The sequence below is a fragment of the Lacerta agilis genome, chromosome 12, assembly GCF_009819535.1.
Source record: "Lacerta agilis isolate rLacAgi1 chromosome 12, rLacAgi1.pri, whole genome shotgun sequence".
In the NCBI taxonomy this organism is placed as follows: Eukaryota; Metazoa; Chordata; class Lepidosauria; order Squamata; family Lacertidae; genus Lacerta; species Lacerta agilis.
The window spans coordinates 53,966,312-53,989,574 of record NC_046323.1 but is presented as its reverse complement, the minus strand read 5'-3'; the positions used below and the strand labels follow the sequence as shown (position 1 = coordinate 53,989,574).

Below are 23,263 nucleotides of genomic sequence, written 5' to 3'. Positions count from 1 at the left end.
GTAAACCTTCATCGCGGATCTTTCCTAACGTTACGTGAAAAATCAAACTAAAGACACTGCAGCGTCCATTTCAACACCCTTTTCTTTCAACGCCGATTTAGCTTTCATTCTCCCCACCCCACCCCTTTCTTTCCTAGCTACGAACAAAACTCTCCTCTCACGAGATCCAGCAGTTTGCCATGCTTTTGCATGAATACCGTAACGGGGCATCCATACACGAGTTTTGCGTCAGTCTGCGACAGCTCTATGGGGATAGCCGGAAATTCCTCCTGCTGGGTGAGTGTCCCCTCCTGCTAACGTTTCCATCTGCTTACAGTGGTCTCCTAAATACAGGTAACTTATAAAAATTTCCCATTCTTTTATAAAGTTTTTGTCCTCTTGGTTCCTGAGATTTCCCATCAGTTTTGCCGTCAGCATAGTCCATCAGCTTGGTTTACCATTCCTCTCTGGTAGGGACTTTCTCTCCTTTCCATCTCTGGGCTACTAGCATCCATGTGGCTGTTGTCACATACATACCGTATTTTTCGCTCCATAAGACACACTTTTTTCCTCCTAAAAAGTAAGGGGAAATATCTGTGCGTCTTATGGAGCGAATGGCGGTCCCTGGAGCTGAATTGCCCGGGGGCCAAAAGAGGACCATGCTTTTTATTTTACAAAGAGAAAAGGGGGTGTTGAAAGGACCCCGCTCAGCAGCTGATCAGCAAGAGATCAGGAGGGAGATAAGAGTCCCGGCTCCCTTTCAGCCCCGCTCTCCTTTGTTGAATGTGCTGCAGAGGGAGGTTGTTTGTTTCCCCAGCGACATGTGACTGGCTGATTGGATTATATGTCTGGAAACTGTAGAAAAGGCTCCCTTTCCTTTAGAAGCTGCAGAAATGTGAGTTGAACCCATAAAATGGGGCTTTTCCTCTTTGCTTTTCCCCCTTTGCAAAAAAAGCTGCAAAACCTTTAGCTGATCCTCAAAAAACCAGGGCTTTTCCCTTTGCAAAAAAGCTGCAAAACTTTTAGCTGATCCTCAAAAAAACAGGGCTTTTAGAAGAGGAAAACCAGAAAAATATTTTTTTCTTGTTTCCTCCCCTAAAAACGAGGTGTGCCCTATGGTCCGGTGCGCCCTATGGAGTGAAAAATACGGTAAATAGTGTTTTCTTTTGGGATGTCAGTGCCTGTAATTCCTAATAGAAAAGCTTCTGGTTATTTTAGGTTACTTTAAGCATTTTTTTCATTTCATCATACAGTGGACGCTCGGGTTGTGAATGCGATCCATGCAGGAGGCACATTCGCAACCCGCAGAGTCCATAACCCGCAGCACCGCATCTGCACACACGCGGATTGTGATTCGACGTTTCTGCGCATGTGCGATTTAGTGCTTCTGCACATGCGCCGAAATGTGCAAGTAACCCGTTCTGGTATTTCCGGGTTCCGCGCGGTGCACAACCCAAAAACACGCAACTTGAAGCGGCCGTAACCCGAGGTATGACTGTACAGTATATCACCTCCCAGAAAGGTTTTATTACCTTACACCACCACATGATTAAAGGTAACTTCTTCTTTACATTTCCAGCAGGTATTTGTACTTGTCCTATACATTTTTGCCAACTTCGTAGGGGTTAAATACCACCGGTACATCATTTTCATATAATTTTCTTTCAAGGCGTAACATGCCATAAATTTCAAACCTCTTTTCCATAATGTTTCCCAATCTGCCACCTAGATATTGTGTCCCAAATCCTTTGCCCAGTGTATCCTCACCAGTGCTGTCAAGTATCCCGTTTTCCCCAGGATTCTCCCTTATTTCAAGCAGTTTCCCGCTGCTCTCCCTTATTTTTTATTTCCCTTAAATTTCCCGTTTTTAATGGAAGCAGCTCCTCCCCTGCTGGCCAGGGACTGGGTGGGAAGACCTCGCCTACTTGGAGAGAAAAGCCTCAGCCCTAAAAGCAAGTGGGAGCCGTTTCCCGTGCTTACAGGGGGTGTATTCCTCCCCCTGCATCAGCCCCTATCCGTTGCCGCCGAGCCCCTCAGCCGGCCAATAGGGTTAGCTGGCGGGCGGAGCCTGGCTGCCTTTGAGCAGCTGCTGCTTCCTGTCCTGTTTTGATGGGATCAGACAAGAAGACGATGGGGCTCCATTGCGCGGAGCACATGGCTGCCCTCCTCTTTGCTCCGCTCCGAGCCCGAGCCCGCTTGGAGTTTACATTGCTGCTCCGCCCACTTTTGCTTCTGGCTCCACCCACCACTGACATGTGACTGTCCCCAGGATAGGGGAGACTGCTGATCCCTTATTTTTAAAACCGAAACTTGACAGCTATGATCCTCACCAATTTGACCTGTTCATCTATACATTTTAGAAAGTAATTTAACATTATTCCTCTCCTCTTTTTTAACTGTACCGCCGTCTCTTCCCTGTTCCATTCCCTTCTCCCCCTAAAAAGGCCTTAGACCATTCATCCCGGAGAAGGACAGCCAATACTTTGAGAACTTCCTGGAGACGATTGGCGTGAAGGACGGGCGAGGCATCATCACCGACAGCTTTGGGAGGTACCGGCGGACAGTGAGCACGACCTCGAACTCCACCACCAATGGCAACGGAGCCGCGGGGAGCTCGGACGACCAGTCTGCACCCTCGGAGGGAGACGAGTGGGACCGCATGATCTCGGACATCAGCAACGACATCGAGGCTCTCGGGTGCAGCATGGACCACGATTCTTCCTGAAAGGGTCGGGGGGAGAGAGAGAGAGAGAAAAAGAAGAGGCAATTCCCCCCGCCAGGAATACCCAGGCCCCGTTGCTCGCTCATTCGTGCACACACTCTCCTCTTCCCTGCTGGGAATAATAGGAACGTTTTTGGTTCCGGGCGAAGCGGAAAGGGAAGATTTCCCTTGTGACTCACCTTCCTTCTTCCGGGGGCCCTTTGAGAGAGGGGCCCTTTGACCTCACGGGCGACGGTCTCTTCTGTGAAGGAGCAAGCCATGGAGAGAGGGGGCTTGGCAGGATCAGCCCCCAGCAGGAGGGAGAGCGTTTGCAGGGTGGGTGGGTGGGAACCATTGGAGAGCCATGAATCCGACGGGAAAGCAGCGCCGGGTTTTGCCAAGGACAGCCAGTCCGCGAGAACTCGACAAGTCGGTTTACGGTTTTTTTGCACATGACATTTCTAACCTTTTTGTTCCCCCCCCCCCGGGGTAGGGGCAGGCGAGTGTGTGTGTGTGTTTGTTACTTTCCGATGAAGTTCTTTGCAATGTGAATTAACTTAACACCCCAGGTGTTTTGTCCTAACATTTCTGTTCCAGACCAGAAGGTGGCCTTGGTTGCGCAGAGCCGAGCCCTTTGCCTGCTTGGTTGCGGGCAAAGGCCTCGGCAAGAGATGATCTTCCCTTGCCCCCAAGCTTTGGCCAGCTTCCTTCCTCCTCCTCCCAAGCCAGAACGTTGGCAACCTCGGCTCGGCCGTATTGTAGCAGCCTGGCTGAAACGGGCTGTCGCCTCGGCGTTTGCCGCTGGGCCGGGGCGAGCGCAACTTGAACGTGATAACTCCAGTCGAGAGCAGCACCCGCAGGTCGTATTCTGCAGGGAGAGCAAAGCCACCAGCCGAGTCTGGCTTGCCCACATCTGAGCAAACAGCTCCCCATCCTGACTTCTGACTGCACCAGGTCGTGACATTTCCTTACCCTGGTCGAAGGACATGGATACACGAACCCCCCCCTACCCTCAGCAAGTGGTGCCAGGAATATGGTGCTATCATTTCTACCTGGGATGTGTAGGTTGCGCAGGGAGGATAGTTTTCTGGGCGCAGGGCAGCTGTGGCTGGCAAAGCAGTGGTCTCGGACCCCTGAAGCTGGACCGGGGGTGGGGCGGTCCCAGTGCCAGCCTACAGTAGATTCTTCCATTATTATTATTTTTTGAGACAACAGTAACTTGGGCATTCAAGATCCTCTTGGACTTTTTACACAGAGTCTGTTGGTTTTTCGAGTGCGAGACTTTGACAGCAAGCCTAAAAGTGTTGGGGTAGATCTCTCGATTTTGGGGTTTGTTTGTGTGCGTTTTCGTTTTTTAACAGGAACCAGAAGTGGAAGAAATATATACATAATGTATATGTGTTGTATATATTATACATATAAATGCACAGTTATTTTTGTATATGTATTTCATGCCACAAGGTCTCTGCTGGCTACTATAAACTGACCTGTATACTATTTTAGCTCTTTGAATGGGGATCCCGAGTGTGTTGGTTTTTGGGTTTTTTTGTTTGTTTTTTTACAGCCACAATGGGAAATGACATTTTCTTTTTTTCTTTCCCCCCTTTGCGATTTGCAGTTCTCTGCTGTGAAACAGTCACCTGCAGCCCACTCAGCCAAATTGAGTTTCTCTTGCTTCGTATTTCATCAGCAAAGCTGGTTAACCAGCACTCCTTAATCCCCAGGGCCGTCCTCCTCTCCTCTTCCTCCCTCCCTGGCCACCTCTTAAACTTGTCCTTTTGTAAGAAAGGCTCGCTTTCTTCTGCATCACAGTTTCGGATAGCTCTTGCTACAAGATGTCCCCAAATCCTGCTTTTTGAATAGAACCATAGGAATGCAGAGTTGGAAGGGACGTCTGGTCCAACCCGTTGCCATGCGGGAATCTCAACTGAAGCATCTATGAGAGATCCAAACTTCTGCTAGATTGTAGCCATCTCAGATAAAATACAAAACCGTGTATATCTCTGGACAGAAATATATTAATATGGAACTAAACTGACAATATCATCATACAAAAAGCATTCATAGATATTTCGTCAGAGGCAAAGCCAATATATGCTTTAAAACATCAAAGTGCAATATACAAAGTGCAAAAATAATGTTAAAGATGGTTATGCAAAAGTCTATAAGACGCATGGGTCCATCCCCCCAATGTTGGAGAAGGTTACACAAAGTCACTCAAACATGTGAGTATGTCCTCCCGATGGGTGACCAGCTTCAAATCTTCCCGTTTCACCAGCAGTTTCGTCAAGGTCTGGACTTTTATCATCAAATCAGAACTAGGATATTAAACATAGCTAAGCTATTCAAAGTGACTCAGACTCCCATCATTCCAAGATTTGTATATTGCACTTTGTATATTGCACTTCACGAAATTAGAAGACGCCTGCTTCTTGGGAGAAAAGCAATGACAAACCTAGACAGCATCTTAAAAAGCAAAGACATCACCTTGCCGACAAAGGTCCGTATAGTTAAAGCTATGGTTTTCCCAGTAGTGATGTACGGAAGTGAGAGCTGGACCATAAAGAAGGATGATCGCCGAAGAATTGATGCTTTTGAATTCTGGTGCTGGAGGAGACTCTTGAGAGTCCCATGGACTGCAAGAAGATCAAACCTATCCATTCTCAAAGAAATCAGCCCTGAATGCTCACTAGAAGGACAGATCCTGAAGTTGAGGCTCCAGTACTTTAGCCACCTCATGAGAAGAGAAGACTCCCTGGAAAAGACCCTGATGTTGGGAAAGATGGAGGGCACAAGGAGAAGGGGACGACAGAGGATGAGATGGTGGGACAGTGTTCTCGAAGCTACTAACATGAGTTTGGCCAAACTGCGGGAGGCAGTGAAGGATAGGCGTGCCTGGCGTGCTCTGGTCCATGGGGTCACGAAGAGTCGGACACGACTGAAGAACAACAACAAATATTGCACTTTGTATATTGCACTTTGATGGTTTAAAGCATATATAGGCTTTGCCTCTGAGGAAATATCTATGAATGCTTTTTGTATGATGATATTGTCAGTTTAGTTCCATATTAATATATTTCTATCCAGAGATCTACACGGTTTTGTATTTTATCTGAGGTACAGATACCGTGACTGTCTGTTGTTGTTTCTAGATTGTAGCCATGGCATACAGGGGGAAAGGGATGAGGAGGGCAGAGGAAAAAATCAAGCTCCGCCACCGATTCTTAAGCAGTTGTTCCTAGAACAACCAGCTTGCATAGTTCAGGAGACAGGAGGTGCCTGACAGCAGTGCCTACCAGCGAGGGTCCAAAAGGGTGGCAAAGGAACAACAGGACAATTCAGCTTATTCCCAGAGCTGAGTAAACTAGGGTTGGCCAGCGCCCCTTCCTATAAATCAGGATTATGACCCACTCTCTACAATGGCTGGAGAAAGGCTGCTAGATGCTCAGCCCCCAGCCAGATGGCTAATTAGGATTCAAGCCCTTCAGCCCTCTTGGCTTCCAGCAACTGATATTCAAAAGCATTGCTGCTTCCAGCTGCAGAGACAAAGGTTTAGCTCTCTTGGCTAACGGTATACCCACAAATGCCAAACTACTGCATTTTGGGGAGGAGGTACGAGGAAAGTGACCTAAGTCTGCCCGTTCTTCTGTAGAGGATGCCAGCAAGGCTGAACACAGTGTAAAAACAACCACAACCACAGACAGACAGACCGCAGTTCCCAACGCAACTTTGAGCCCTTCGGAAGGAAGACACTCTTGAAACCTGTGTGCAGTTCAAGTGAATATACCGTTTATTGAGCAGCATTTTCAATGCAGAATAGTCGGGACTAATTATTTGCAGTCCTAACAAACAACAGCTGTATTGGATATGAGTTAACTGTGCATCTATACAGAAGGGGTGGGGGGGCAGAGGCTGGGGGGGCTTGCCAACCGGTCGCTACATCGTCAGCTCCTGCACAAAAAGAGAAGAAGAGAGAGGGATGTTGCAGATACAAAAGTGGCAAAGTGTCACACACACACCCCTTGCAGGATTGAGAGGGGACAGCTCCTTGTGTTAATAGGATTGCCCTGGATTGAGCACCACATATTTTAAACTTCTATGGCACACAATAGGATGCGGGTGGCTCTGTGGTTTAGGGCTTGCTGATCAGAAGGTCAGTGGTTCGAATCCCCGTGACGGGGTGAGCTCCTGTTGCTCGGTCCCTGCTCCTGCCCACCTAGCAGTTCAAAAGCACGTCAAGTGCAAGTAGATAAATAGGTACCATTGTGGCAGGAAGGTAAACGGCGTTTCCATGCACTGCTCTGGTTCGTCAGAAGCGGCTTAGTCATGCTGGCCACATGACCCGGAAGCTGTAAGCCGGCTCCCTCAGCCAGTAAAGCAAGATGAGCGCCGCAACCCCAGGGTCGTCCGCGACTGGACTTAACGGTCAGGGGTCCCTTTACCTTTATGGCACACAATACTTTCCAGGTGGCTTGGCTGACACACAAACATTTAACTGCCCCTCAACCAAGAATATAACAATTGGCTCATGTGCACATCTAGCTCAGTATCACCCACACTGGCTGGCAGCAGCTCTCGGGGTTTGAGGCAGGATTTGAAACCAGGACTTGGAGGCACCAGCAACTGAATGTGGGATATTTTTTTGTGTGCAAAACCTGTAACCTACCAACCAGCTAGAGCCCTTCCCTGAAGCCTTTTACTGAAATCGGCAGCTGCTGCAGCCCAACCAAAGGCTCCCACCCCTTTTGCAGGAAGGAGAAAAGTATCTGCTCATTTTTAGCAGTTCCCGTTAAGGATGCCATCTCAGTAAGGGGAAGGGGGTCTTGTCCCAGGGCCCCCTAAAACTAGCACCAGCGCTGACAGCCCCATACCTTGGCAATAAGGAGAATTACAAAATCACCTGACACAGAATAGAGGCCATTGGCCCTGAATTTATAGTACTGAAGGATTCCTGCAGGCTGGAGTGCAGCCCTTGGGAGGCCTATTACCAGCCCTGCTTCGCACCCTCCTAGAGGGTTTCTGCCTGGCTAGAATTTGTCCTTGAACTCCCACCATGCCTATTGCTTCCCCGAATGAAGGACAGGAGAGGGCTTTGTTTAGAAACCAGCTGGCCGCAGAAGGGGGATAATTCCTTGCTCTGCCCACTGCTGGCCTGGATGGTGGCCCAGAAGGGAATGTGACCCTCGTCCTGGAAGAGATCACCCTCCCCCTGCTGGGATGTGGGGGACAGACCTCTGGCACTCCAGATGTTTCTGGCATAGCCAGTGTTCAGGCGTTCAGGGAGCTGGAGTCAACCAACACCCAGAGGACCATGCGCTTCCTATCCCTGCCACTGACAACGCTTCCATGTGGCAGTTTGTTGTGGCCGCAGGGCTACCAGCGCATGCAGATTCATGCATGCGCACGCACACAGGATCACCCGCATCTAAATATCCATCCACACTTCCCCCATATAATCTGGGCTTGGCAGAACACTCAGAGCCAGGTCTGGCCCAAGACATACTGGCACCTGATGCAAACCACAAATGCCTCCTACCCTGGGGAGAAGGGGTGAGTGAAGATCTACATCAGGAGAAAGGAGGGAATTGAGGTTGAATCCTGACAAGACAGAAGCACTGTTTTGGGGGGACGGGGCAGGCTGGTGTAAAGGACTCCCTGGTCCTGAATGGGGTAACCGTGCCCCTGAAGGAGCAGGTGCGCAGCCTGGGAGTCATTTTGGACTCGCAGCTGTCCACGGAGACGCAGGTCCGTTCTGTGTCCAGGGCAGCTGTCTGCCAGCTCCATCTGGTACGCAGGATGAGACCCTCCCTGCCCGCAGACTGCCTCACCAGAGTGGTGCATGCTCTGGTTATCTCCCACCTGGACTACTGCCATGCGCTCTACGTGGGGCTACCTTTGAAGGTGACTCAGAAACTACCAACTAACCAGAATGCGGCAGCTAGACTGATGACTGGGAGTGCCCGCCAAGACCATATAACACCGGTCCTGAAAGACCTACATTGGCTCCCAGGACGTTTCCGAGCACAATTCAAAGTGTTGGTGCTGATCTTGAAAGCCCTAAACGGCCTCGGCTCAATATACCTGAAGGAGCATCTCCACCCCCATCGTTCTGCCCGGACACTGAGGTCCAGCTCCGAGGGCCTTCTGGCGCTTCCCTCCCTGCAAGAAGTTAGGTTACAGGGAACCAGGCAGAGGGCCTTCTCGGTGGTGGCACCCGCCCTGTGGAACGCCCTCCCATCAGATGTCAAGGAAATAGAAACAACTACCTGACTTTTAGAAGACATCTGAAGGCAGCCTTGTCTAGGAGGCCCAGCCAGATGGATGGGGTATAAGTAATAAATTATATTACCAGAAACAGGCAGGGGATAGTGGAAGAATCAGATCAACTTGAAATAGGAATCAAAGGCCATGGGGCCTGCTCTGATGCTGGGTTGGTGCAGAGCCCACGAGACCCCAGAGTGGCACCCTCGCCATTTCCACCCTATGGGTGGGAGACAACAGCAATGCCTCTTGTTGACTGCAGCGACAGACTTTGGTCTCTCAAATTTCAGTAGCGCCTCTTCAGGGAGTTTGCATGGCACCACGGATGGTGCTTTGCAAGCCCTAACAATCAGCTGGTGGTGCTTTGCAAGCCCTAACAACCAGCTGGTGGCCAGGTGATTGTGACACCACCTGATTGACAGGTGGGTGCCCCCGCAGGGGATGAAGGAAAGACGAGGATCCGGACCCACTTGCCAGATCCAGAAACCCTTTCCCCCAAAGGTGAGGCCTTTCTCAACTATAGATGCCCACCCTAGAGGTGAGAATGACAGAGTTTGGCTGGGACCCTGAGGGTCATCTAGTCCAACCCTGTGCAATGCAGGAAGTGCAACTAAGGAATCCCTGACAACAGCTCTCACCATTCCTGTCATAAGCACATGTTTTGGATCAAGGGGGTCAAAAACCCCAAAGGAGAAGCAGCGAAGGCTGAGAAAATTGTCGCCTTGCACCATCCAGGGGCCAAAAACCCAAGGATTTCATCTCGCAGATTTCACACACACACACACACACCACTTCCCTGCACATATGAGACTCACCATGATGGCGTTCACAATGTCGTTGTTGTTGTGACGCAGGGCGCGCACTGCTTTGGGGTGAGACACGTTGGCTTGGGCCATGACCAGCTCAATATCCCTCACCTCCAGCCCCGTTTCGTCAACCTGCCAGGAGAGACGAGGAGGAAGACTTAGAAACAGAAGATCCCAGCCGGGTGTCAACAGATCCGCTCCTGTGTTTATGTACCTCCCTAACAGGAATGAGTCAGCCCACTGGTCCATCTTACTCAGTACAGACTACACGGACCGGCAGCAGCTCTCCAGGGTTTTGGGACTACAATTCCCATCATCCCTGACCACTGGATGATGGGAGTTGTAGTCCCAAAACATCTGGAGTGCCACGTTTGGCCATGCCTGACCTACATGAACCGGCCTGGGTGCCAAAATTCCACCTTCTCTCATTCCCACTAGCACCAGAGGCAAGGCTGGGGGTGACCCAAGAGAGAGAGAGAGAGACTTTTTTGTGGTGGCTCCCATATTGTAGAATTCGCTCCCAAGAGAGGTCAGACTGGCTCCCTCCCGGTTATCCTTCCGCCAACAAGTTCACGCAAGCCTTTGGAAACGAAGGCACAGAGGATGCTGCTGTCAGGGCAAACTGGATTTCAAGGTGTTCTGGAGTATTTTAATTATTGCTCTTGGCTCGTTCGGTTTGTATCACTTTGTATTTTATAGCGCTAATTTTTAATGACGGAAGCCGCCTTGAATCCCAGCTTGGGAGAAAGGCAGGATATAAATACATTAAATAAACAATAATATGAGTAACTAATAATAATAAAAATAATCTCCCAGCCCTCCCTGGAAAAGATGTTGGGGAATGAACCTGCGGCTTTCTGCACGCAAAGCAGATCGTCTCTCACTGAGCTATTGCATTTCTTAACGGTGCTCGGGCTGCACACAAACAGCATTCTGGTTCCTGAAATTCATTCCAATTGTGCAGATAAAAATAGAACTGGCAGAATTCTACAGGGTGGGGTATTAGCGTGTGAAAACAGTCCAGATCCAAGGATTCCTCAGATGGTGGAGATGTCGGGCAGTATCCTGGCACCCAGGCAACTTCACTAGGTCGCAAGTGGCAGATAGCCGAGTGCAAAATGCGCCTGGCTAATTTCGAACACTGCCTTTTTGTGGTGAGGCCAACAGAACTGTAGACAGGATCCCAAATGCGGCTGCACCGCGGTTTCGTGTATCGGCTTGATATTGGCAGTATTACAGTCATACCTCTGGTTACAGCCGCTTCAGGTTGCGTTTTTTCAAGTTAAGAACACAGCAACCCCAGAAGTGTTTACTTCCAGGTTTCGCCCCGCGCACATGAACAGAAGCACTCAATTGCACCGCGCACATGCGCAGAAGCGGCGCTCTAGTTGCAGACTTTTTGGGGTGCGAACGGCACCCCGAAACGGATTAAGCCCGCAACTAGAGGTACCACTGCATTTCCTATTCCTTTGCTCGTGATCCCTACTAGCATGGAATCTGCCTTTTGAAACGGGAGCTCATCCAGCCCTATTTCATGACCCCAAGATCTTGTTCCTGGCTTGCTGCAACCAAACCACCGTACCTCTTCTTCCTCCTCGCTCTCCTCCTTGATCGTGAGGGTGGGAGCAGCTTCGGTGATCAACGGCGAGTGCTCCATGGGGACCTTGAACTTCTCGGCGGCAGCTTTGTGTACCTGCTGAGAGAGGTCTTCGATCTGCGGAAGACAAGAGCGCAAGAGAATAAATACGATGAGGGCACACACACACACACACACACACGAGTCTTTTCGCCACTCTGGACGTGCACAAGAGACCTGGCAAAAAGGCCTCATGCAGACTCTGGGTTTCCTGCCCAGCTCACGGCACCCATTTGGTTACCCTGAGAAGAAGAAGGAGGAGGAGTTTGGATTTGATATCCCGCTTTATCCCTACCTGAAGGAGTCTCAAAGCGGCTCACATTCTCCTTTCCCTTCCTCCTCCACAACAAACACTCTGTGAGGTGAGTGGGGCTGAGAGACTTCAGAGAAGTGGGACTAGCCCAAGGTCACCCAGCAGCTGCATGTGGAGGAGCAGGGATGCGAACCCAGTTCACCAGATTACGAGTCTACCGCTGTTTACCACTACACCACACTGGCTCCCGAGAGGCGAAAGGATTCCCCAAACAACTCCGGCCCTAGCATGAGGCACAGTGAGGCGGCTGCCTCAGGCGGATGAAGCTGAGGGTGTGGAAAGGTGTTGGGAGGACAGAGATGTGTGTGTGTGTCTCTGTCTGTCTGTCTGTCTTCCACCCTCCAGTGGCGTAACGTGGGTTGCCAGTGCCCGGGGCAGGCAAGCTGCCAATGCGACCCCTTGAGCAGCCTGGAGACTGAAGGGCAGCCCAGCCTCGGGAGCATGAGTAAGGCAGACAGAGTCTCTGCTGGTGCTGGGGACCAGAGCCCAGAGACTCCTGGCAGCAGGCAGGCAGGGAAGGACAGGGACACGGCCCACCAAGATGTGCCTGGGCAGCAGCAGCAGCAGCCCTCCAATGGGGGATCCGCCAACCATAATTCTGGCATTGCAGGGGGTTGGACTAGATGACCCTTGGGGATCCCTACAATTCTTCAATCCTTCTCCTATGCTACTGGACAGCAAGTGAGCCAAGTGGGCTCTCCTAGCTGGATTCAGAAGCCCTTGCCAACCCCCGGGAGACCACCCACCCCTCCCTCACCTTGGCCTCTCCAAAGACAATGTAGATGTCCGAGGCAGGGCTTTTGAAGACGTCCGGCTTGGTGATCACAAACAAGATGTTCTTGGACTTGCGGATCGTGATCCTGGTGACGCCGTGGATTTGCCGCAGACCCAGCTTCGACATGGCCTGGAAGGAGAGGAGGGAGGCAAGGAAGTGACAGCCTGTTAAAATCGCCGAGCAGAAAGGTTGGAATAAAGCCATGCTCAGAAGACGGGGAGACAGGACTCTGGCTGATAAACAGAGTCCTAAGGAGGGACTGTGGGTGGCGCTGTGGGTTAAACCACAGAGCCTAGGGCTTGCTGACTGGAAGGTCGGTGGTTCGAATCCCCGCGACGGGATGAGTTCCGGTTGCTCGGTGCCTGCACCTGCCCACCTAGCAGTTCGAAAGCACGTCAAAGTGCAAGTAGATAAATAGGTACCACTCTGGCAGGAAGGTAAACGGCGTTTCCGTGTGCTGCTCTGGTTCGCCAGAAGCGGCTTAGTCATGCCGGCTCCCTCGGCCAGTAAAGCGAGATGAGCGCCACAACCCCAGAGTCGTCCATAACTGGACCTAATGGTCAGGGGTCCCTTTACCTTTAAGGAGGGATAACCTGGTTCAAAAGATCTTACCTGTGTCAATTGAAGTAAGGTAAAGGTAAAGGTAAAGGGACCCCTGACCATTAGGTCCAGTCGCGGACGACTCTGGGGTTGTGGATTATGGGTGTCTTCTTTTTTTTTAGTTTAATTCTTTATTGGATAAAATCATAAACACACATACCAATACATCATATACATTTTATACATACATTTTGTATACCTTTTTGTAGAAATGTACATATAACTACTATTCCAATAAATTTTCGCCTACACTTAAACTTCCAATTATTCTCGTTGCATTCTATATTATTGTGTTAGTATACTGTACAGTTATATAATTCATTTGTTTCTCAATTTTCTTCTCCTTATTTCTTTTCATTCATTTATTTGAACATTTAAAGGTTCAGTCGATATCTGCCTTTAGGATTCCATTTATACCTTTACTCTCTAAGTATTCTTTAAATAACCTCCATTCTTCCCATACTGTTTGTTTCATTTGTCCTCTTATTTTTCCCGTTGTCTTAGCTAATTGTAAATATCCTACCATTAAATTTTGCCAATCCGTTATGGTCGGTAGAATTTTGTTCTTCCAATTTCGAGCTATCAATACTCTTGCAGCCGTTATACCATACATACATAATACTCTTTTTGCTTTTTTTATTTCTTCTGGCAAAATACTTAGTAAGAACATTTCTGGTTTCTCTTCAGATCGTATAAATCTTTCGCCTTTTACATATGGATGTCAATAAGATCAGCCCAAGGCCTGGTTAAAAAGGAACGTTTTTGCCTGGCACCTAAAGGTGTATAATGAAGGCGCCAGGCAAACCTCCCTTGGGAGAGCATTCCATAGATGGGGAGCCACTGCAGAGAAGGCCCCGTTCTTGTGTTGCCACCCTCCGAACTTTTCACGGACGAGGCACATGAAGAAGAGCCTCAGAAGATTATTTCAGGGTCCAGGTAGGTTCATATGGGAAGAGGCAATCTTTGGGGTATTGTGGTCCTGAGTTGAAGTTTCTGAGCACTTTTCAAAGGCAGCGAGTTGTTGGGATGCAAATGAACCCTGCAGGAGAGTTTTCTCTCTGTCTCAAGCAAGCCTCTCTCTCCCAAGCTCTAATTAGCTGAGGAAAGGCGCTTCCTGTGTTTGGAACCGGTTAAGTCCGGAGCCTGCTGAGATTCTTCTTCTTAACGAGCAGCCGAGGATCCCTATTAATTCCTTCCAAAGCCTCTAAGCAAACAGATTTCTTAATTTTATTTTTAAAGGGAACTTGGCTCGGTCGGTGCTGCTCTGGACTCCCTACAACATTGGTTGGGCGAGAGGAGAGCCAGACATTTAATCTCTCTGGCTAGAGGCAAACCTCCAGGAAAATATCGACCTCACAGCAATCCCCCACGTTCGTGACCCCCTTTCTGAAGCGGGGCATATAGTGGCCAAGACCCATGGCCTCCCTGCGCCCTTCCTGGCCATCCTTGGAGACACCCTCTGTTAGGTGTCAGAAGCAGGGATAATCCCCCAAGGCAGTGACAAACATAGACAGCCTTATCCAAGCCCTAATCCACCCCCCTTGGTCTCGGGGCAGCCTCAGCTAGGGCTTCAAGGATTAACATCAGGTGGGGGGGCTCTTATTCTCTCCCCCCCCCCCCGGGAATATTCATCTGGGTCGCAACCACGTTCAACAACACTGGTCAGCAACTGGCCGTGCCTTGGCCAAATCCCTGAAGGACCAGGTGCGCAGCCTGGGAGTCATTTTGGACTCACCGCTGTCCATGGAGGCACAGGTCCATTCTGTGTCCAGGGCAGCTGTCGACCAGCTCCATCTGGTACGCAGGATGAGACCCCACCTGCCCGCAGACTGTCTCGCCAGAGTGGTGCATGCTCTAGTTATCTCCCGCTTGGACTACTGCAATGCGCTCTGCGTGGGGCTACCTTTGTGCTGGCCCCAGGGGTTTGTCCGTGAAGCGAGGTCCAAGTCCAGTCCTGGGTCTAGGGGTCCAAAGGAGGTCAGTCTGGCGGGGAGCGAGGCAGAGAGCAGGTCGAGGTCCAAGGCAGGTGCAGGCACGAGGTTGCAGGTTGAGCACACGCTTGCAACTAAGTTGCTCACGCAACTTGGGCTGGGTCTGGCTGGCTTTTATCTGGCCCTATGCTTAGGGCGGCCCCAATCCTCCGGAGACTCGCCTCTCCTCCGGGCCTGGAGGCGAGCACTCCTCCTGTAGGCACTTAGCTCTCTTCGCCTCTCTGTCCTGAGCCTCTGCAGCTCAGGAGAGGCTGGTGGGTTACTGGACCCAGGGGCCGCCTCAGCTTCCTCTGAAGAGGCTGGGAGTGGAGCACCTGCAGGCAATGGGTCCTCCCTCCCACCAGGAGCCAGAGCAGACTCTGCTGATGCCTGCACCTGGGGATCCAGCACAGGTGGGGATCCTTCAGGCTCAAGCCCTGGCCCCGGCTCAGCTGGTTCTGGAGGCGGGGAATCCTGTGCAGGCTGGGATCCCTCAGGTTCAGCATCAGAGTCTGACTCCCAGGCCATCACAACCTTTGAAGGTGACCCAGAAACTGCAACTACTCCAGAATGCGGCAGCTAGACTGGTGACTGGGAGTGGCCACTGGGACCACATGACACCGGTCCCGAAAGACCTACATTGGCTCCCAGTACGTTTCCGAGCACAATTCAAAGTGTTGGTGCTGACCTTTCAAGCTCTAAACGGCCTCAGTCCTGTATACCTGAAGGAGCATCTCCACCCCCATCGTTCTGCCTAGACACTGAGCTCTAGTGCCGAGGGCCTTCTGGCGGTTCCCTCCCTGTGAGAAGTGAGGTTACAGGGAACCAGACAGAGGGCCTTCTCGGTGGTGGCACCCGCCCTGTGGAACGCCCTCCTGTCAGATGTCAAGGAAATAGAAACAACTATCTGACTTTTAGAAGACATCTGAAGGCAGCCCTGTTTAGGGAAGTTTTTAATGTTTGATGTTTTGTCGCTTTATTATTATTATTATTAATATTCTGTTGGGAGCCACCCAGAGTGGCTGGGGAAACCCAGCCAGATGGGCGGGGTATAAATGATAAATAAAATGATGATGGTGCTGATATGATGATGATGATGATGATGATGATAATGTTGCCCTAAGGATCAGTTGCAGAGACTGAAAGTCCTTGCCTCCCCATAGCCATCTAAGTCCCCTCCTCTCCAGGGCTTTCTCCAAGCAATCAGAGACTGAGTCGGTGTGCAGCCTGCCTCTGCTATGCCCATTTCAGCCCTCTTCTTGTTCTGGGAGATGGGGAGGGGAGCTTGTTGCAGCAGGAGGGGGGAGACACATGTGACTCTCCAACAGCCTGACTCAGCTTAGCCTCTTGGTCTCCCTCCTCTTCTGCCTCTGCTTCTGGACTTCTCTCTGCCACAGACTCCCCCCGCTCACTAAACCCTGTTACCTCCTCCTCCCAGTCTTCTCCCTCTGACCACTCATTGTCATCCCACCACCAATCTCTGGGCTCTGAGCCCTTTACCCTTGGGGGTTCCCCAGCTGGTTCCTCGCCCCATCTGTCCAACCAGGCCATGACATCTACTCACTCCAACAGTCGAAGCCGATTGTCAGGTTGCTCATTAAAAAGTGGTGGGAGAGGGAAGAGGCGTGCAGTGGTGACCCCAGCGAGTGTTCAGAGGGAGCGATTCATCCCAGCGATGAGCTCAAAATCGGGCCAAGCCACGAGAACAGCAGGAAGTGGCGGCAGCTCCCCAAATTGCCCCTAGTCAAAGCCTGGTTCTTTTCTTGGAACTAAAGAACTGGAGTCCCAAGGATGTTGAGGGCAAGGAGACAAGCTCAGTACGTAGACTCATTCAGAGGCACTGGAGGCACCCTCTCTCCATGAATGGGTGATCTTGGACTCATGGGATTCTGGCTATTTAAATGTACAGTGGTGCCTTGGTTCTCAAACGCCTTGGCAGTCAAACAACTTGGAACCCAAACACTGCAAACCCAGAAGTAAGTGTTCCGGTTTCCGGTCTTTTTTCAGAAGTTGAACGTGCTCCGCTTTGAGTGTTAGGCTTCCGATTTGAGTGCCACACTTCCGTTTGGAGCGTTGGGCTGCAGTCTGTCTGTTTTTGTTATTTATTTTGCGTTTTTGCGCCTCTTCTTCGTTTTGTTTTTGTGACTGTGTGGAACCCAGTTCACTACTGAAGGATTGATTGATTGTGCGACTGCAGTACATTGTTTATTGCTTTCATTTTACGGATCAGTGGTCTCGTTAGATAGTAAAATTCATGTTAAATTGCTGATTTAGGGATTGTTTTTAAAAGTCTGCAACGGATTAATCCACTTTGCATTACTTTCTATGAGAAAGTGTGCCTTGGTTTTGGAACGCTTTGGTTTTGAAATAGACTTCCAGAACGGATTAAGTTTGAGAATCAAGGTACCACTGTACTGTAGACACCAGCTACTTCTCACGGGATGCCACATGCCTCAGCAGACCATTCAGGGAATTACACAGTCGATAAAAATTTCTCCTTGTCCACTCTTCCTGCACCCCAGACCCTCCCTGCCCGATTCTCTACTGACCTTTCGCGCTTTTTTCTCGCTTCTGCTCTGTTTCGCTCTGCTAATGGATTCTTCGCCAGTTCCCAAGGAGTGTGTTAGTTGTGCCTGGAAAATGCAAGTGGGACAGTTAAAACATCCAAACTGATTCTTTAGTTGTGGCTCCTACACTGCAGGGAATTGGACTAAATGATCCTTTGGGTCCCTTCCAACTCTACAATTCTAAACATGGCTTACACAGCAGTAAACCTGGTTTCAGTTCTAAACGTGGTTTACATAGCAGTAAACCTGGTTTCAGTTCTAAACATGGTTTACATAGCAGTAAACCTGGTTTCAGTTCTAAACATGGTTTACATAGCAGTAAACCTGGTTTCAGTTCTAAACGCGGTTTACATAGCAGTAAACATGGTTTCAGTTCTAAACGCAGTTTACATAGCAGTAAACATGGTTTCAGTTCTAAACGCGGTTTACATAGCAGTAAACATGGTTTCAGTTCTGAACGCGGTTTACATAGCAGTAAACATGGTTTCAGTTCTGAACGTGGTTTACATAGCAGTAAACCTGGTTTCAGTTCTAAACGTGGTTTACATAGCAGTAAACCTGGTTTCAGTTCTAAACATGGTTTACATAGCAGTAAACATGGTTTCAGTTCTAAACGTGGCTTGCATAGCAGTAAACATGGTTTCAGTTCTAAACGTGGTTTGCATAGCAGTAAACATGGTTTCAGTTCTAAACGTGGTTTACATAGCAGTAAACCTGGTTTCAGTTCTAAACATGGTTTACATAGCAGTAAACCTGGTTTCAGTTCTAAACGCGGTTTACATAGCAGTAAACCTGGTTTCAGTTCTAAACATGGTTTACATAGCAGTAAACCTGGTTTCAGTTCTAGACATGGTTTACATAGCAGTAAACCTGGTTTCAGTTCTAGACATGGTTTACATAGCAGTAAACCTGGTTTCAGTTCTAAACGCGGTTTACATAGCAGTAAACCTGGTTTCAGTTCTAAACGCGGTTTACATAGCAGTAAACCTGGTTTCAGTTCTAAACGCGGTTTACATAGCAGTAAACCTGGTTTCAGTTCTAAACGTGGTTTACATAGAAGTAAACCTGGTTTCAGTTCTAAGCATGGTTTACATAGCAGTAAACATGGTTTCAGTTCTAAACGTGGCTTGCATAGCAGTAAACATGGTTTCAGTTCTAAACATGGTTTACATAGCAGTAAACCTGGTTTCAGTTCTAAACATGGTTTACATAGCAGTAAACCTGGTTTCAGTTCTAAACGCGGTTTACATAGCAGTAAACCTGGTTTCAGTTCTAAACATGGTTTACATAGCAGTAAACCTGGTTTCAGTTCTAAACGCGGTTTACATAGCAGTAAACCTGGTTTCAGTTCTAAACATGGTTTACATAGCAGTAAACCTGGTTTCAGTTCTAGACATGGTTTACATAGCAGTAAACCTGGTTTCAGTTCTAAACATGGTTTACCTAGCAGTAAACATGGTTTCAGTTCTGAACGTGGTTTACATAGCAGTAAACATGGTTTCAGTTCTAAACGTGGTTTACATAGCAGTAAACCTGGTTTCAGTTCTAAACGCGGTTTACATAGCAGTAAACCTGGTTTCAGTTCTAAACATGGTTTACATAGCAGTAAACCTGGTTTCAGTTCTAAACGCGGTTTACATAGCAGTAAACCTGGTTTCAGTTCTAAACATGGTTTACATAGCAGTAAACCTGGTTTCAGTTCTGAACGTGGTTTACATAGCAGTAAACCTGGTTTCAGTTCTAAACATGGTTTACATAGCAGTAAACATGGTTTCAGTTCTGAACGTGGTTTACATAGCAGTAAACATGGTTTCAGTTCTAAACGTGGTTTACATAGCAGTAAACATGGTTTCAGTTCTAAACGTGGTTTACATAGCAGTAAACCTGGTTTCAGTTTTAAACGTGGTTTACATAGCAGTAAACCTGGTTTCAGTTCTAAACGTGGTTTACATAGCAGTAAACCTGGTTTCAGTTCTAAACATGGTTTACATAGCTTTAAACATGGTTTCATTTCTAAATGTGGTTTACAGTGGCTGGCTTTGTCAACACATTGCAGTGTACTTTGCCAATTAAGTTTCATTCGTTTTCCAAATTTTTAACAAATTAATTCAAATTTAACACTAATTTAAAAGCTGACTTTCTGCCCCCCCCTTTCAATACGTTTATTTTCCCTCCCTTCTTTCCTGCACACAGTAAAATACGTTTTCTTAATTTCTAATACTTCCCCATCCATTTCCTATTTCCACCGACTGTGCATGTTCAATCCTTGCTTAGACTTTTACCCATTTTCCTAATTAATCAAATGGCGTTAATCTTCCACTATCATTAATCATAATTTTAAATTGTATTTCCTCCAATACAACTTAATCAGCCTGTCCTTATGCGTTCCCATCATTTTAATTCCTCGGCACTGAAGTTTTACAAGCCTCACAAACAGCCAGAAAAATCTCTCGATCTGCCTCGTTAGGCGATTCCATTTTCACAAAGCAGATCTGCCGCTAGTTGCTTTCACATTGCAGCGTAGTTTGCACATGCTCAGAGGAGCCTCGCTGCTGCACAGTCCCCAGGCTGAGCCAGGTTCAAGAAACATCCTTTAGCCCAGAGGTGGCCAGAATGTATATGGAAAGATCTACTGGTGAGATCTCTAGGTGATCTGCTGAAAGCTCAGCCCACCCATTGAGGGGGGAAGGATTAAGAAGATCTCTGCACCCCAAAACTCCCTGAGGCCGGAAGTTTTTCAGGAGCCTGCAGTCTCTGCTTCCTACAAATCTAGCCGCCCTCCCCTCAAACAATGCACCTGCGACTGAGCTGTCCTTGGTTCTGAAACCTCTGCTTCTTCCAACTCCGGTAGCGACCCTTCGTTGCTTTCTGACTCATTCGATGACCCTGGAACGAAATATTAACGGAGATAATTTTGGAAGGTAATAATCAATTATTGTGATTAAAAAGTGACAGTGAAGTTGGAAATAAAAGAAATTAGGAAATTCTGAAAATCTTGAGAAGTGGTTGATGGAAATCAAAAATACGTATAAGAGATGAATATTATTGGATGTTTAAAAGAATGTCTGTAAAACTTAATAAAAATTATTTATTAAAGAGAGAGAGAGAGAGACGAAGCAGCGAGTGAAATGAGCCTCTCCGTGTCCCAGATAAGAGACCATTTATAAAACTGTATTTTCTTTGCAGCAAGATGTTTGCCTCTGTGAGTCTGGAGACATCTATAATAATCATAATCATAATCATAATATTTGTTTTATTTAGTTATTTTTAATACCCTGCCCATCTGGCTGGGTTTCCCCAGCCACTCTGGGTGGCTTTCAACATATATATTTTTTTAAGCGATAAAACTTTTCACTTTTTAAAAAAAGTTTTAAATTATTGTTGTCAACTTTCCCTATCGATCCTGCGCACGCGGTGTTAGAAACTCTGGTATATAAACTAATCGCCAAATGACACCTTGAACCTAGGTTGCAGTCGCCATAACAGAATGTCTAGGCACCATGAAATGACGTTGCAAAAACAAACAAACACAAAAAAGAGCTGTCAACCATGTACTCCTTGGTGAAAAAGGCGGGAGATAAATGCATTATTTTTTATTTTTTTATATTGATTTCATTTGTATACTGCTTTAAATTTTAAAGAGAAAAAAAATCTCAAAGCGTTTTACAACGCATGAAAACATCAATTAAAACAAGCCAGAGTAAAAATTAATTCAAGCTTCAAGGAAAATATTACAGGACCTTCTCTAAGGGACATTTGGCTTCCCCATTTTTTATTTACCTGCTCAATTTATAGAGCTGCCCCACAGCGGAAGGACTCTAGGAAGACAGTGTGGTGTAGTGGTCAGAGTGTCGGACTAGGAGCTGGGAGATCAGGGTTCAAATCCCCACTCGGTCCTGAAGCTCCCTGGGTGACACTGGAGTCAGTCGCAGCCTCTTGACCTACCTCACAGGGTCGTTGTCGGGTTTAACTGAGGAGGGGGGTGAACCATGGACTCCTTGGTAGGAAAGGGTGGGAGATGAAGGGCGTAAATGAGCTCTTCTGCTGACCTGCTTATTAAGAAAGCTGGACGGGCCAGCCGGGTAGAGATGCCAGTTGCCAACCTGGCACCCAGAGATCTCATATGTGGTTGCAATGGACTCCCACGCCAGTCGCAAAATGCACCTGGCGCCTGGCTAATTTCTAACACTGCCTGCACGGCATCAGAGGCATAGGAAGGTCAGGTGGTACCCGGTGTGGAAAATTTCTTGTCACCCCCCCCCCACACGCACACATTGATTTTTATTTTTATTTTGCCTACAAAAATGGTTTTACGTTATTTCATATTTTCTTACAAAGGAATAATAATAATAATAATAATAATAATAATAATAAACTTTTATTTAAATCCCGCCCTCCCCGGCCAAAGTCGGGCTCAGGGTGGCTAACATCAGATACATAACGTTGGTATAAAATTCAAAAAATAATTAAATTACCTCCTAAAAACATGTCAAAATCAAATTAAAGTCTAATTAGATGGCTTTCCACAGGGTTAGGGTTGGGAGCAGTAAGTGCTCCACTGAACTGAAATTTCAGCCTTCACGACATGGGAAAACAGCCAAGTGAACAGCTATTTTGGTGGAGGAGGGTCAAGATATTAACGGATATGGGTGAAATTTCATATATAGCTATATAATCTCTTGTGTAGTAAGATAAGACCTTTGGAGCAGGCATTTTTAAAAAAGAAAAGTTGTTTTTTTTAAATGAACCGCTCCAGTAGGGCAGTTACAGTATCTGAAGAAGTGTGCATGCACACGAAAGCTCATACCAAGAACAAACTTAGTTGGTCTCGAAGGTGCTACTGGAATGATTTTTTTATTATTTTTTATTTTGTTTCGTTTTGTTTCCAGTAGGGCAGTACAGTAATTGTTCCTTGATTATTTTTTCACCCCCTCCATGATGGAACATCCCCCCGCCCCCCACTTCCTACGCCCCTGCACGGCATTTGCTGTTTTCACCTGCAGACCTGCGAGAGAGCCAATCTACTCTCCATCCAGAAGCACCACTGCTGAGGGTAGGGTTGCCAGGTCTGCTTCAAAAAAAAAGAATCATAGAATCCTAGAGTTGGAAGAGACCCCAAGGGCCATCCAGTCCAACCCCCTGCCAAGCAGGAAACACCATCAAACCATTCCTGACAGATGGCTGTCAAGCCTCCGCTTAAAGACCTCCAAAGAAGGAGACTCCACCACACTCCTTGGCAGCAAATCCCACTGCTGAACAGCTCTTACTGTCAGGAAGTTCTTCCTAATGTTTAGGTGGAATCTTCTTTCTTGTAGTTTGAATCCATTGCCCCGTGTCTGCTTCTTTGGAGCAGCAGAAAACAACCTTTCACCCTCCTCTAGATGACATCCTTTTATATATTTGAACATGGCTATCATATCCCCCCTTAACCTTCTCTTCTCCAGGCTAAACATACCCAGCTCCCTAAGCCGTTCCTCATAAGGCATCGTTTCCAGGCCTTTGACCATTTTGGTTGCCCTCCTCTGGACATGTTCCAGCTTGTCAGTATCCTTCTTGAACTGTGGTGCCCAGAACTGGACACAGTATTCCAGGTGAGGTCTGACCAGAGCAGAATACAGTGGGGGGGGGGTTAAATTTAATTAAATTATATATTTT

The 23,263-nt window shown here is 48.0% G+C and overlaps 2 protein-coding genes across 3 annotated transcripts in view; one reads left to right on the top strand and one right to left on the bottom strand.

Annotated features, from left to right (window-relative positions):
• The window catches only part of CCM2 (CCM2 scaffold protein), a 48,265-nt gene extending 45,541 nt beyond the window's left edge, over window positions 1-2,724 (top strand). For both annotated transcript variants that reach the window (XM_033165641.1, XM_033165642.1), the window contains exons 9-10: window positions 138-276; window positions 2,424-2,724. In XM_033165641.1, the coding sequence (XP_033021532.1) occupies window positions 138-276; window positions 2,424-2,704 (420 nt within the window). In that variant the 3' untranslated portion in view covers window positions 2,705-2,724. The remainder of the gene's footprint in view (window positions 1-137; window positions 277-2,423) is intronic.
• Window positions 2,725-6,447: 3,723 nt separating this feature from the next.
• The window catches only part of LOC117055746 (NAC-alpha domain-containing protein 1-like), a 60,057-nt gene continuing 43,241 nt past the window's right edge, over window positions 6,448-23,263 (bottom strand). Inside the window, exons 4-9 of the mRNA XM_033165548.1 lie at window positions 20,406-20,494; window positions 17,591-17,674; window positions 12,454-12,600; window positions 11,330-11,461; window positions 9,757-9,879; window positions 6,448-6,631 (exon numbers count right to left, since the gene is read on the bottom strand). Of these exons, the coding sequence (XP_033021439.1) occupies window positions 6,617-6,631; window positions 9,757-9,879; window positions 11,330-11,461; window positions 12,454-12,600; window positions 17,591-17,674; window positions 20,406-20,494 (590 nt within the window). The 3' untranslated portion in view covers window positions 6,448-6,616. The remainder of the gene's footprint in view (window positions 6,632-9,756; window positions 9,880-11,329; window positions 11,462-12,453; window positions 12,601-17,590; window positions 17,675-20,405; window positions 20,495-23,263) is intronic.